Here is a 14,724-nt window from a genome sequence, read left to right on the forward strand (position 1 = left end):
AAAAGAAAGGGTAATTTTAGGGCAATATGTAAAACGTGTGCGTGAATGTATGCATGGTAAACGTAAACACACACACACACACACACACACACACACACACACACACACACACACACACACACACACACACACACACACACACACACACACACACACACACACACACACACACACACACACACACACACACACACACACACACACACACACACACACACACACAACACTCTGTTGTAGATATTTTCCAGCGTTATTAAAGACCAGCTGGGTCTCTTTAGAGTCGTGCAGACCCCTCCACATTAAACATCTTCCCCTGGCACATACTCACACACTTCAATACGCAAATACACACACATACAGGCATATTGCATAGAAGGTGTACAGCTACAGGTTAAAGAACCAGATTCACTGCTGGAAGGAAGTTATTTTCTCACTATTTGGAAATTGTGGGTAAAGTTAGTGAATGAGAAATAATGTATTAGACAAGACTGAAGTTGCTTCGAGTTTCAAATTGTTAATAATGATATGATTAATGCATGTATCTATTTCTTTCTGAAGCTGATTTAATAGCAATGGATCAACACCAGGTTTGTTTTTACTTTAATCATGGACATGCAATCACTTCACCATATCAAGCTCTTTCTCAACCCCACACACACACACACACACACACACACACACACACACACACACACACACACACACAGGCACATGTGAGGCTGATGTATGGATATACATTGCACACATATGTTCACCACTTGTGCTGATATCTTTTGAGGGTATATGTGTCTCCTTGTCTGGTTTATACCTGTAATAAAAGGTCTGCTGTAACTTTAGAAATATCCACCGTGGCCACTGTCATCAATCAACAACCTACACATGAATACATGTGAATACACATGCACATGACAACGCTCACATTGGTTCCCTTGATGTTTATTCTTATAGCCCCCAAACCTGAAATCTTTCTCCAAACACTTAACACTCAAACTAAGCCCTTCTGTGAAAATAACACATAATTAACTTTAAGGAGAGCCAAGAAAATAGTCCTTACTGAGGTTTACCCTCATCTGCATGGAGCCTTGCTTTAGTTCAGGCTGAACAATAACGTCCTCAGCTGATCGGCTATCAGCTGCTTCATTTATGCTTCAGAAGCTCATTGATACATCAGCTGAATGGGAAGCACTAGCTATCATCCAATTGTATTCATAGATGTTTTATAGCGGTGGATATAACAGTTTTCTTGTGATTTCCTCATGCCAGTATCTCTGCTGCAGCTCCACCCAAAGCCAACAGCTCTAAACTAATGCATCTTAAATGCTTGTAGACCCAAGGTTAAATGTGCAACAAAAAGTCTGTTTCTCCTCCATCTCTCTTATTGTGGTCCTCACAAAGATGATAGAAGTTTAATACGGAAAGATTCTGAAAGACTAAGAGAGAGGGAGATAGATGGATGGAGACCGAGAGAGGGTTGGGGAAAGGAGACAGGGATTCTTTTTTTTAAATCTAATAAAAAACAGACCTCACCCAATCCCCTCTGAAGGGGAACAAAATTCCCATGTGTGTACAGTTTACCCCCCCTCCTCTTTCTCGCTTTCTCACTTGTTCTCTCTCTCTACCTTGTGCGCACACACACACTATACTCGATGGAAAAGCGTGCATCAGAGACATCAGAAGCACAAACATAGGCTGATTACACAGTTAACCTTGATGATAATATATTGAAAACCATAATCAACATGATGTAAGTTTGTACCAGTAAACCCGCCAGCCACCTTTTTCTGTTAGATGAAGCTGATGAGACCCACATGTCTTATCTCTCTTATTCATTCAGCAGCAAATGAGCAAACTCATACACACACATACCAGAAACACAGGTTCGTAAAGCCAATGGTTCCAAATCACATGGGCCACCTTTGGCTTTAAAAGGACCCCCTCAGACCTCAGAGACATGAACACATGGTACATTTCCTTTTTGTTCACTAGAAAAGTTATTCCTTTCCATGCCCTACAAGACAAACCCTGTACAACAGGAGTTTACAGGCCATGATTATATCCAGAGGGGCCTGCAGGAGGTCTGTCATGAATTTATTTTGATCCGTGACATGAAAAAATGTAAAGAGCTTTCAAGTGACTTACTGGAACCATCAAAAGGTATCTGTCTGCAGCTGTCTGGATGTCCAGGCCAGGGGCAGTAGTAGACGGCCCCAGCCTCCACAATACCAGGCTGAGAGGTGTTTGCCTTGGGAGCCCCAACCAACACACTGATCCTGGTTGAAAAAAAAGAAACCCAAGGTACATGCAAGACATGCAGGAAAGTTTATATATGCAAACTTGTATACAAAAAGCACAATTTCATCCATTTCTGTTTGTATACTTCTGTTTTGCTCTGTGTGGTGGACATTTGAACCATTGCTTAGCCTGTCCTATTACAGTATGTGCAGCTTCAGAGAATAAAGCAGCATTTATTTTTCATCTAAGTTAAAGTTTTCACCTCACATCATTGAGATTCTATTCTTTTGAGCAGAAGTTTTTGCAGGTTATATTAGAAGTGGAGGTAGAGTGTAATCAGGACCATGATGGGACAACCTAAGTCCTGAAACTCACGTGTTGCTGTCGGAGGAAGCTTGGTAGAAGTCCACAGAATAGCCAAAATAACTTCCATCGGGTCCCTTGTAAACCGAAGGATGCTCTGCGTAAAGGTTAAAACTTCCAACTCCATTTAGCACCGACAGCAGCCCGAGAACAAACATCCCAGCGCAGGAAACACAGTCCCAGACACGCTCCATCCCCGAAGAACACCAAGGAGCGCACTATTCCAGAAAAATGAGAGGGAATAGGGAGAAAGCAGAAGAGGGGGAGAAAGAGCGAGAGAGACAGAGATGGTTTCCTCCGTGCAGGTGAGGTTTGTCCTAGTTTAAGCGCGCCAACTTGCTGTCACTGCTCTCCCCCCAAAATGCCTCCTGACACCCTGAAACCACCAGGTCTTCCCAGAGTCTCAAGACTACACACAGCCGCGCCCCCGCCCTCTGCTTAAAACTTTACCCCCTACACACACACACAGACACACACTTACACACTTACACACACACTCAGACCACATCTGAGCGCGCAACGGGACGGGCGCGTCACCGCTCCTTTTATGGCAGAGACAGATTTTCTGCAGCGAATTGTGAGTTTAACACAGAAACAATAAATAACATTAAGTGAGATTAACAGCCACCATGTCAAATGAGTGCAGAATTATACACAGAAAGCACAAAAATGCAAAGAGTTGTACTTCATATATTACCTTACACCACTTTGTTAAACCTTAAAGCAGTGATGCATTTCTTCAGTTTGGCATAATCTGATGTAGTTGTGTCGGTAGTTTTAATTAATATGTCGATTTAAGGCAGAAATCTCTTGAGCTGTGTAAATGCATGCAGTTTTGGACAGTTTACCGTTTCACTCAACACCAGGCGATATTCCCACTAACTAAACCTCCGAGGAAACATACTTCTCTTGTGCTGAAAATAATATCGTGCAATGAAAAACAGTTTGAAGAGGTGACGGGCGAGACCAGACTATAAAGAAATGTCTTATCCAAAAAATCTATCAAATCGTGTGCAGGGCAGAGAAAAATAGGAGAATGTCCCACACACTTTGAGCCAAACTCTCAAGCTGCTGTTTATCATTGTGTGGACTTTGTTTTAATTAAACTAAGCTTTACAGGCACATATGATTAGTGCTGAATTAAACTCCACTGCCAGTCTCGCAGTGTAGCAAAGTGGAGCAGCACAGTGTGTTTTCTCTCAGGAGAGTTGATAAGAACCAGGTGAGAAGGTGAGGTAAAGAGTGAATGAGGAGAACCCAAACTTTGACCTGCCAGATGGAGAAGTTTCTCACATCCCTCTACCTGCTCTGCTCCTACAACACACATCCATTCATCCATTTGTCAATCCCTTCTAGTTTCCTTTTGCATGGTTTCATTTCATTTGTACAAACTTGGTTGTCACGTCCTTTTTGTGCAACAGGGAAGTGAACATGTGTGTGTGTGTCTGGGAGAGAGAGAAAGGAGAAAAAGAGGGTCGGTTCTTCCTCATCTGCTTCTGTGTAAATCTATGGAGAAAAGCGAGAAAAACCTGAGCACACAAAGATGAATAAGTAGAAGATGGTGAATATGATGGAGTGAGGAGGCAGCAGATCCTCTTCTTCTGCCTCATGTGTTAGGATGCCAAGTAACTCACATTACATGCAGCTCAGTTTCAGCATGTGCATGGACTGTCATCATTTTCTCCACTGTCTTACATCCAATAAGTTCTTCACAGATATCTCATTTCCAGGAATGCACACACTCACTCACTCACACACACACTGTTCAGGTTAAGTCCTGTCTGTCTGCCAAAGTGCTGCGATCACGGATTTCCTGCAGGTTCATTCTGGATTGATTATGGCACCAACATGATAGTGCTTTATATTCTACACACTCTGCCAACGTCTCTTTACAAACTCCTAATGCGACTGTTAGGCAGACAATTGTGACACATTAGGCCCACATTCTGCATTAGACAAATCCATTAGACACACACCCAGCCAACATTAACACACTACAGTGGACAGATGCATTCTGGAGCCAGGATATCTGCAGATACACACACAAATGCATAAACATTTAGTTAAAAACTCCAGAGCCAACTAAGTACTTAAATGGGATAAAGTATTTCTCCTAAAACTTGCCGCTTGTCTTGAGTGGATACTTATACACACACACACGAGGGTAGTAACAAGCCACTTATATTTCATTTATGTTCTCTGGGGAATCTTAATGACAAGCAAACAGAAATATGTAGGCTTTTTATGTCTTAAGAGCTAAAGTCATGCTTAATTTCCTCGAATCTCTTTGTGTATAAAAGTCCCTCGCACGTTACCATTCATTCTTAAATACAGCTATTTGTTCGCATGCTTCTACGGTGAACAAAGAAGGGAGAAATTAAGAAATGTTTTGATTATTAAGAAAATTGGGGTTGTGTTTAACAAAAGCAAATGTCAAAACATACATTTGGATGCAGCTACGTTTGGCAACTAGTGAGAAGACGACTGGATAAATACTGAGTTGTGTGCTGATTGACAAACAACATTTTCAACAAGAATTGATGTTGACACCGGGTGAGAAATTGATATAGGAATGGTCATTTTGAGGGTGATATATTACCTTAAGTCACCCTCAATGTCTTGGAGATTTAGTGAATTACTCATTTAAAGACCCTTGGGAGAACAAAAAACAAGTTGGTGTTTGATTTAGCGTTGAGGGGATCCAGGCAGACCATAGACACCCTGAAACCTGAGGTGGTTGGGTGTCAGGATCAGGATATTTATGAGGAAAAGACACAGAGGACATATGCTAATAAAGGTATCCCAGCACAGAGCATTTGAACAAAAAAAGTGTTTATTCCAGAACCTTTAAGTGTGATAATAGATACATGAACACTTGGCCAACATCGTAGTGTGTTGCACAAAGCACAAACACACACACACAGAGACTAAAACTTCTCCTTGGTGACAATACTGACAAAACCTTCTGTACAAATCTCCAGTTCTCTGCGTCCCTTAACGCTGTAAACGCTTATCAGTGAGTGTGAGTGTGAGTGTGTGTGTGTGTGTGTGTGTGTGTGTGTGTGTGTGTGTGTGTGTGTGTGTGTGTGTGTTCTTGTATGTGAAAGGCTTTGGTAGGTTTTCCCTCGAACAGTNTCGTTGCGTCGTCGTGTGTGTGTGTGTGTGTGTGTGTGTGTGTGTGTGTGTGTGTGTGTGTGTGTGTGTGTGTGTGTGTGTGTGTGTGTTCTTGTATGTGAAAGGCTTTGGTAGGTTTTCCCTCGAACAGTCCTATAGCTGGATTAACAGTAGAGTTTCAGTCAACTGGCTGTACTGGGGTTTAATTCCTAGAGATACACTCGAGTCCTTAAACCAAACCAATGTTCTCCCTAAACAGTTTCTACTGCTTAACTGTAGCAGAGGTGTTGGCAAAGAACAGAGCTGCAAAAATAAAAAGTCAATTTTTTTCTTCCTTTTAAATAATTACATCATCGACATCCTGTGTGTCAATCACAAGCCATGGTGAACAGACAATAACATGAACTGTAAAGGTGGGATCTTTGTGGAATTTGGGAGCGAGAATGGATCTCAGGCATGGGTGGTTAGTCCACAAACGTTTTTGTATCGGCCTCTTTTTATTCTCATTCCTTTGTGTTGTATATCTGTGTGTGTGTCAGTCCTGCTGACCTTACAGGGTCAGCATGGATATGGTAAGCCGGCGTTGTGTGTGTGGAGTAGCAGAGGTTCATCCACAGACTCAGACACACACAGAGGTGTCGGTGCTAGTTCAGTGACGGGGAGCGGTCGGTGGACCACAGCAGCTCGATGTAGGGCCACCGGGTCTGAAGGCAGCGCTTCACGGGGGTGTCGTCTGTCCGGACCATGGGGTCCTCAAAACCCAGCACCAAAGCCGTCCCTTCCACATACTCCACCTGAGAACACACACACACAGGTCAACACACAGTTAACGCAGAGTTAACTAAAAACACACATTTGAACACTTCCTGACATATTTGACAGGTTTCAACTCTATTCATCTCTTCTTCCTCTGGGGTGGGGGTCAGGGGTGTGATGCAAAGGACTGATGCAAGCATACAACCGACGCTCGTACACACACAAACACACACACCAGCTGCAGACTGCAGGTCTGTTATTCCCATCTGGAGCTATGGGAATGGAATTGCCATCACGACCTTATAGGCGCCTTGCTGCCATGTGCATATGTGTGTGTAGGCGTGTGTTTTTGTGTGGGCAAACATGTGATGCCATTCTTTCAGGTAGCAGTATGGAAAATATCTGTGTTACAGACCAGGCAAAGTTGACATATGAAGAAAGTGATATTCCTGAGTACCAGGTTTCTGCACAGCCACCAACTACATCCGCTGACAATCATCCATCAAACTAAGCCTTCTTAATAGACCTGCGTTTGAACGTTTGCCGCTGACAGTAACCTCAGTGTTGTAGAAATAGGAGGCTAAGCCAGGGTTTGGGGATGGATGGACAGGCTATTATGCTTGTAATAGCTACTGTTTATTTTGGAGTGGCCTGCCGCCTCTAACTTTGTGTGTATGAATGATGACAGGAAAAGAAGAAGAGCACAGAGGGAAAGAGGATGAAAAGGTACCACAATCAGTTGCAATGAGAAACCTTAAACATGAAATAGTGTATTACCCTCTCGTTGTGGTTGGACTGTTTGAGTCCGTTGTAGTGGTAGATGGGAAATGAGTCTGGGATTCCTGAGTCCTGAAACAGAGATGAGGAGCAGAGTGAAAAACATGCAATGTTGTTAGAGAGTGTCTGAGCAAACTCTTCTCACGGACGGAGGTAGAGAAGCAGAGAGGCAGAACATTTTTGAACTGAAAAGTCAAACCGACACATATCTGCCTGCAACCAAAGCCTAATGTTAAATCCCACGTGGTCAATTGAAACGTGTGTACTGGAGCAAAGCCCTATCTCAAATTACCAGAAAACATTCAACACTAGAAATACCTCAGAACAATGACATTGAGCCAAAACACTTCCAATGAGTTTGGCTTCAAGGTGCATAATGCTAATAGGGTGTGTTGTCTGAGAGCGTGTCCAGCTTCTTGTGTTTATATGCCTATATGAAACCCTAACCCTCACCCCAATCCCACGTGTGTCTGAGTGTGTGTGTGTGTCCAGTTGGCTAATGGTAGTATAATTTCTTTGCGGCTCTGGGCCGTTCCTCTGGTGAGTCCCTAAAGCCCTGATCACTTTAACAGTTTCCCCTCTATCTCTCCCTCTCTTGACTTCATTCTTGTTCTGCCTCATAAAGGCGCCTTACCGCTCTTTCTAAGCTTCGAGAAGCATTGTCATATGATGATGATGTGGGACACATAACATTTCACACGAGACACCACAGGAATGTTTTTGGAATAAAAAACCTTTGATTTGCTAAAACAGCACTCTGCATATGCTTGGGAAAAAGACATTAGTGTCACCAGTATGTGTGTGGACGACTCTTTGTCCATGTGTTTAAATGTGATATGGATGGTACGACTGGTGTGAGGTATTCATCAGCCTTTGTGTGTGTATCTTTGAGCTATCATTTCACCTCTGCATACACAAATACCTGATCAGGGAAGAATTCCAACAGGAACGGGCCCAGAAGAATTATGCCCAAACTCTCTGGATCCAGCTTACTCTTCACCAGACTGACACTGAGATAGAAACACAGATGGATAGAAAGTCAAAATAAAATGTGAGCAGAAATCAAGAAATCCAGAGAGAGATAAAACATGCTGGTCAAAAGAAAGAGGGTAATTTAAAGGAGCCATATGATCACCGCTAAAAAGATCAAATGTGTTGTGTATCAAAACCCAGTCAAATGTATGATCACCTCATCACTCAGTTTGTTTTGGTGCACGACGCATGCTTTTATGATGGTAGTACAACTAAATATACCTCTTTCCAGACATTCCTACGCGTTAGATCAGTGTTATTATTATTACTCCACAGTGATAAAAAATCTGGTCAGATTGCCCTTTTAAGGCAGCGAGGGGAGAACAGGGTTCAAACCAAAACACAGAGGGAAGGCAATCATGGTTTTCTTCACTTATTAAATGCAATAATGTGCAGCAGGACAGCATACCGAGTAGACAGCTGATGCATCATTAAGCATCACTGTTAATCCCTAAAAGCATCGGTGCTACTCTATAGCGAACCTTCTGCTTCCTATGAAGGAAAGGAAGGAATAAAGAACATCTCCTCAGGGATCAATAAAGCTCTTGTTTTTATAACAATAGAATCTGTGGTGATGGGGATCATGGGAATTCATTGTTTGTGTTGGGTTTGCACCGTAACCACTACCTGACAGTATATGACTTCATTTAACCATGGACTTGACATTAGATGACGGTGCACGCAGAATCCCTGCTTTGACCATTCCATAGTAATAGTACGTGTCCGATCTATCCCCATGAGGCGTAATGCAGTCAGTTGATGTTTTTACGGAATACATTGTAACTGTGCATTGTCTTTTTTAGGTAGTAAATGAAGACATGAATAATATATCATTTGAAAAGTCGCATTGGATATGGATTTGCTCTATAAACAGTAAATGGGAGAGTGACTTTGAGGAAACGGTTATGTCACCCAAGGCGGCTTAAAGTCAAAGTCAGCTTTATTGTGCTCTACTGTGTTATACATCCAGAAATCTCGAGATATCGTTTCCCGCAGTCCCACAGTGTGACATGTATACATAAAACAAAAAGGGCCTAGATAAACGGGGTATACAATTTAAAATGTTAATAATATATCTAAAAAGTATAAAGGTGGGGTAGGTAAGTTTGAGAAACCGGCTCGAGATACACTTGTTGTTATATTCCATGGAATGCTCTTAACATCCCGATAGCAATGAATATCTGAAGTGCTTTGAGGAAAAAAATTCATTAAAAAATTGTCATCTGTGGAAGCCGTAGCGCTGTAAAAATCACGACCAATCATTTTAGTTGGGCCGGCTAAAATAACTGGATGGCCTACCTGCCTGTCAGCCTTCCATCTGTGCACAAACTTATCTCGTGCCCTCATTGGTCATGTGCGCGTTCGTGTGTGTTGGAGGAGGGGCTTTGTGAGGAAGTGGCAGATTTGTTCCGGCTGTGTATTTTCAAATTCTAGCGCACTCGAGCTGGTTTCTCCAAAATGACCTCCCTCACCTTTAATACCCTAAAATAAATGTAATTGGTCGGTTAAGAGTCTAAAAAAACTGTGTAGTCCTACAACAACAACATGTCCACAATAACAATTAGAGCAAAAATAATTCATCGAAATGTCCCTGGGTATCATTATCTTCTGAATACACAGATGGACTCGTTTTCAGAATGTTTAATAATAGAGGTTTGAGTTTAAAAAAAGCTCAGTATGCTAGTAAATAGTTTATTAGGAGCTACATTTTCTAATGCCTCATTTACTGCATGGCCTGCTGACTCTACTCTGAAATGGTCCTTTTCTCTATTTCGTTTTCCACTGCAGACAGTTCCCTCCTAATGTAGGCAGGAGACTCAACTGATCACTTAGCTTGCTTAAAACCCTGTGATGGAAAAAAAAATAGTAACTCAACTAAAGTCATTTAAAATGAATCAAACTAATTGAAAGCAACCGATCTGTAATCTGATTCGATACAGAGGATACAACTTTTCAACTCCCTGGGTTGCGCTAAGCATCTCCAAGCAGCATCAGAGACAATTACCTCTTTGAAAATGTAAGAATAGGACAGACCTTGAGCTCATTTCTGTTCCTCCCGGCGCTCTGCAGTTAATTAACAAGGTCGTCAAGCTGCGGTGAATGAGTGCTACGCTGCCGTGCTAGAAGTTTTTTACACCACACGTTTAATAAGCCCGCGTCCCTGCCATCAAGAGTATCGGCACCCCTCAAATGACTTTCCAATAATGACAACCAGCCCCCCTCGAGGTACCGTTTCGTGTATGAGTGTGTGTTTCTGAAGTGGCTGCTACCTGTTCGCCTGAAAGAAAAGGTGCTCGGGTCAATAGCTTGCATGTTTTTTTCCTATCAACACACTTTGGGTTGCTGCCAAAAGGGAGCATGCGGCAAGTTTTTCCTCGCTGTCATTATGCCGCACAAGCTGTGTGTGTGTGAAGAGTGTGTTTTTGCCACCCATGGAGTGTACTGACATGCCCCCTTGATTCCTGCAGACCACCGGGGCAGAGAGGAACCACCTGTCTGTCCAGAAACCAACACACACACACACACACACACACACACACACACACACACACACACACACACACACACACACACACACACACACACACACAATCCCACAAACACTCACTTTGCCCAACATTACCATATTCATATTTACCCGTGGTCAGAGCATTCCGCCATGGGCTGCTTAATGGGACATGTGACACGCGCATAAACACAAGCTTCCTTGAGATCCTTACATATTTCTCCTTGTGGCCCAAAAGGACGTTCATAAATGTCATAAATGCCCCCTAATAAGTCAAGAGAGATGGTTCTCGTGTGTGTTAGCCATCTTACCAAACGCTGCTGTACCAAGCAATTACTTTAGCTGCTGAAACAAGAGCGCTCTGTGGGGAAAAGCCAATTAGTCCGCCGTGGCAGCAGGTAGCAAGCTGGCTACATTCATTACGATCCCTCATAACACTGTGCTAATGCGATAGCACAGTGTTAAAGCTGGTGACAGACAGCAGAAGGCTTTAATGATAATACCGGGATCAATAGACGGGGTGTTATCTCAAGATAGTTCCATATTCATACTGACGTGCAAAGGATTAAATGGAAAACGCTAATGAAAGTTGTGCCCATGTGAGTTTGTAATGCACATTTTCTATTGGATGTAGATTTTTGGCAGTGTTCGATATAGCAGCGTGCACGTGAGCTCAATCCCTGCTGATAATATTCAGTTCACTAATAACGCTACAGGCAATAAATGTAATATCAATATGTGCAACTGATCTGCTCCGGTGCGTAACCTAACCTGATGATTTTCAGATAATGTGATGTGAAGACATAACCCAGGAGGCTCGAGCGGGAGAGACATAGAAAGAGAGAGAGAGTGTTGTAAGGCCTGGATTAACCCTTCTGCTCTGCTTGGTCCAAATAATTGGTCTAATGTGGTTTGCTAAAGAAGGCCGAGGCAGAAGAGCTGGACAACTCTGAGAATAGGGGGAGGATGATGAGTGTAAAAAAAAAAGACTTTTCAATTCCAAAGCAAATATACTGTAGGATTCATGACATGCTCCATTTTACATCAACTATTCATACCTGCATCATACATGATTGAACTTCAGTCGCATAGAAGAAAAATACAGGTATGAATACAGGTGTTCATGGACTGAAGACATATTGATGATCCGATCAGGTGGACCGGTTGTAAATTCAATCTCCAATCCACGTGGAACCACAAAAACAGAAGTCTGATTGTATGAAGTCTATGAGAAAATGACCAACTTGATTTACTACCAATGTCAACATAATGGGCTCTATTGCTAGTTTCAAGGCTTCCTCAATACAGCATGATGTTATTTAATTGTTTATTTGGCAGGGACAATGCACAGTAATGAACACTTAAAACAGTCAAATGTGTTAAGCGTAACAGATTTAGCTTTGAGCTCATTTCCATCCGCAGTCCCTCACATAAAACATTTAAGAAAATTACATTTTACGAACATACATACAGCATGATGTTATTGTAGTAAATGATGATCCTTATAGCCAGCTAAGGGGGACTCCACAGATTGTATTAAAGTCTATGAGACCTAACTTTTCATGAATCTTGTTTAGTAAATGATGTTTATTTAGTAAAAAAAGATCCAAAAGAATGTATTGTTTAGGTCGTGACTGCCTTGTGATTGACAAGTGGCTTCTGCAGTGTTATTCCGCATTCGGTTGTACTAAAAGAAACTGTCAGGAGTTGATTTCTCCTGCCTCACCCTGTCGTCTAAATAAAGAACATTCAATTTCCCCAAAAAAAAAAATGACTAGCGAAAACGTCATACTCAAGGCTTCAAAACGTTAGTCCATAAACCAATGGCTGACTGGTTAACCACGTCAAATGCTTTTATACGGTTAAACGGTAAGAGCGGATGAAAACAATAACAAAACACACAAGGACACAACCAAGGGGACGAGTGCACATACACACAAACAGCTGTTTACATTTAGCCTCCACTGGAAGCTCTGCTGAAATCCATCAAGACCAATGCTCGGCGCTCGTGCCTCCGATCTGACATTTTGTCAATTCCTCTCATTCAAGCTCAACACCCTCTCTCTTTGTTTCTCTCTTTCGTGTGTGTGTGTGTGTGTGTGTGTGTGTGTGTGTGTGTGTGTGTGTGTGTGTGTGTGTGTGTGTATATAAGTTTCCTTATATACACACACACACACACACACACACACACACACACACACACACACACACACACACACACACACACGAAAGAGAGAAACAAAGAGAGAGGGTGTTNATGTAACCGTATAATAAACGTATTATATTCTTTGCAAGCTCTTGCGGGGCCACAGAAAATGAAGTCGCGGGCCGGATTTGGCCCCCGGGCCTTGGGTTTGAGACCCCTGTTCTAGATGATCTGACAAGTACTTTGTTTGAATCATGCTGGGGTCCTTGGTGTAAAGAAAACAAGGAATGGTTCATTTAATCAGAATCTACATTGTATCCCAGTCTTAGGGGCCATCACCCTCTGCCTGCACTGCTCTCTTTGTAAACTTCACCTACAAACAAACAAACAAACAAACCCTGTAGAGCTTGTCTTAAATCACTGGCTGTATGTGAAAGACTTGATTTCCTGATTGTGTGTTTGGAGTGAAAACAACCCGTCAAACGTTATCAGCAGATCAGTTAATAACCCGATGTGTTCCGGTTTGCACTGGCCCCTTAGGACACACACACACACACACACACACACACACACACACACACACACACACACACACACACACACACACACACACACACACACACACACAGTCTTAAAGGCAAAAACACATGTTAATGTTTAAAGCTTCTCCTCTCAGGTAAAGCAATCATCACTGCCCTGGAATGTAGGTCAGAGAGAAAGGACAAGGTGCGAGTGATTTTTTCCTTTAGTTGTGTTGGATGAGTTTATTCCCCAGGGCCAGTGATGTAAATAGTGCTCGTGCCATATGTGTAGGTGAAGGCTTCCCCTGAAGTCTGTATTTTATGTTCTGTGTGGGTCAGCCGGTGCATCAGTCTCTCTTTCTGTTTCTCTCTCTCCAGATAATGGCTTCATCCCAGATTCTCTGCTGGAGGACATGATGAAAGCCCTTGACCTTGTCTCAGAACCCGAGTAGTAAGTGTTCACACATTCAAGGCCTTGTGTTTGTGTGTATTTCAGGGTGTGTGTGTGTGGCACCTGTAGAGCTTCTTAAGTTCTCATTTCGAAGTCATGGCCAGGCCAGGTCAGCAGCCTGTGCTCATGTTTCACTACCAGGCTACATTAAAGTGAGAGCAGAGAAAGACCACTATAAAAGCTTTGAAAAAAAAGAACCAAAGAAAGTCTGAAACGGAGGCTTAGAGGGAGATCATTAACAGCAGGAAGAAAGACTAAGAGGGAGGAAATGCTTTAATGTGCCGCTTCAAACAGGAGCACGTTCTCATTTGAGGAACAGTCGGTCCAAACGCTGCAGCCGTGGGTCTCGGCCAAGTAACTGGACCACTGATTCGCTCTGCAGACCCCCAGATGGGCGATACATCACAACAAAACACAGCAAACTGCAGGGAGACTCCCAGTGCAAACAGGCCGGGCTCATTCCATACCGCACAACGAGAGAGTTATTGCAGGGGTTCCACCATGTGAAAAAAGTAGCATCTTAAGTGCTTGGGGGGAAATGATGAATAGGACTATCTTTCAGTACTAAATGTATGGCTTTCATCAATCACTGAAGATTAGGGCAAACTGTTTTCAGATTGCATGCAACTTAGTATTGCTACATATCCCATGATCAGTGGCTGTCAGCTGTGGTAAACCAACTCTGTTAACACTGACTGTTCTCAGGATGAAGCACCAACGAATGATAGGCTACAGATAGTTATTCATGCTCAAACTTTAAAACAATTAATTCTTATTTCCTATATGTTTTTTATATGCAAGTCATATTTAATATATGATGTAAATC

The 14,724-nt window shown here is 42.6% G+C and overlaps 1 protein-coding gene across 1 annotated transcript in view; it reads right to left on the bottom strand.

The window, feature by feature from the left end:
• Positions 1-2,987, bottom strand: part of itga8 (integrin, alpha 8) — a 35,917-nt gene extending 32,930 nt beyond the window's left edge. Inside the window, exons 1-2 of the mRNA XM_010797851.1 lie at positions 2,608-2,987; positions 2,140-2,270 (exon numbers count right to left, since the gene is read on the bottom strand). Coding sequence (XP_010796153.1) covers positions 2,140-2,270; positions 2,608-2,789 — 313 coding nt within the window. The 5' untranslated portion in view covers positions 2,790-2,987. The remainder of the gene's footprint in view (positions 1-2,139; positions 2,271-2,607) is intronic.
• Between the last annotated feature and the right edge of the window lie 11,737 nt (positions 2,988-14,724).

This window comes from Notothenia coriiceps, unplaced genomic scaffold (assembly GCF_000735185.1).
Source record: "Notothenia coriiceps isolate Sejong01 unplaced genomic scaffold, NC01 NC01_scaffold00038534, whole genome shotgun sequence".
In the NCBI taxonomy this organism is placed as follows: Eukaryota; Metazoa; Chordata; class Actinopteri; order Perciformes; family Nototheniidae; genus Notothenia; species Notothenia coriiceps.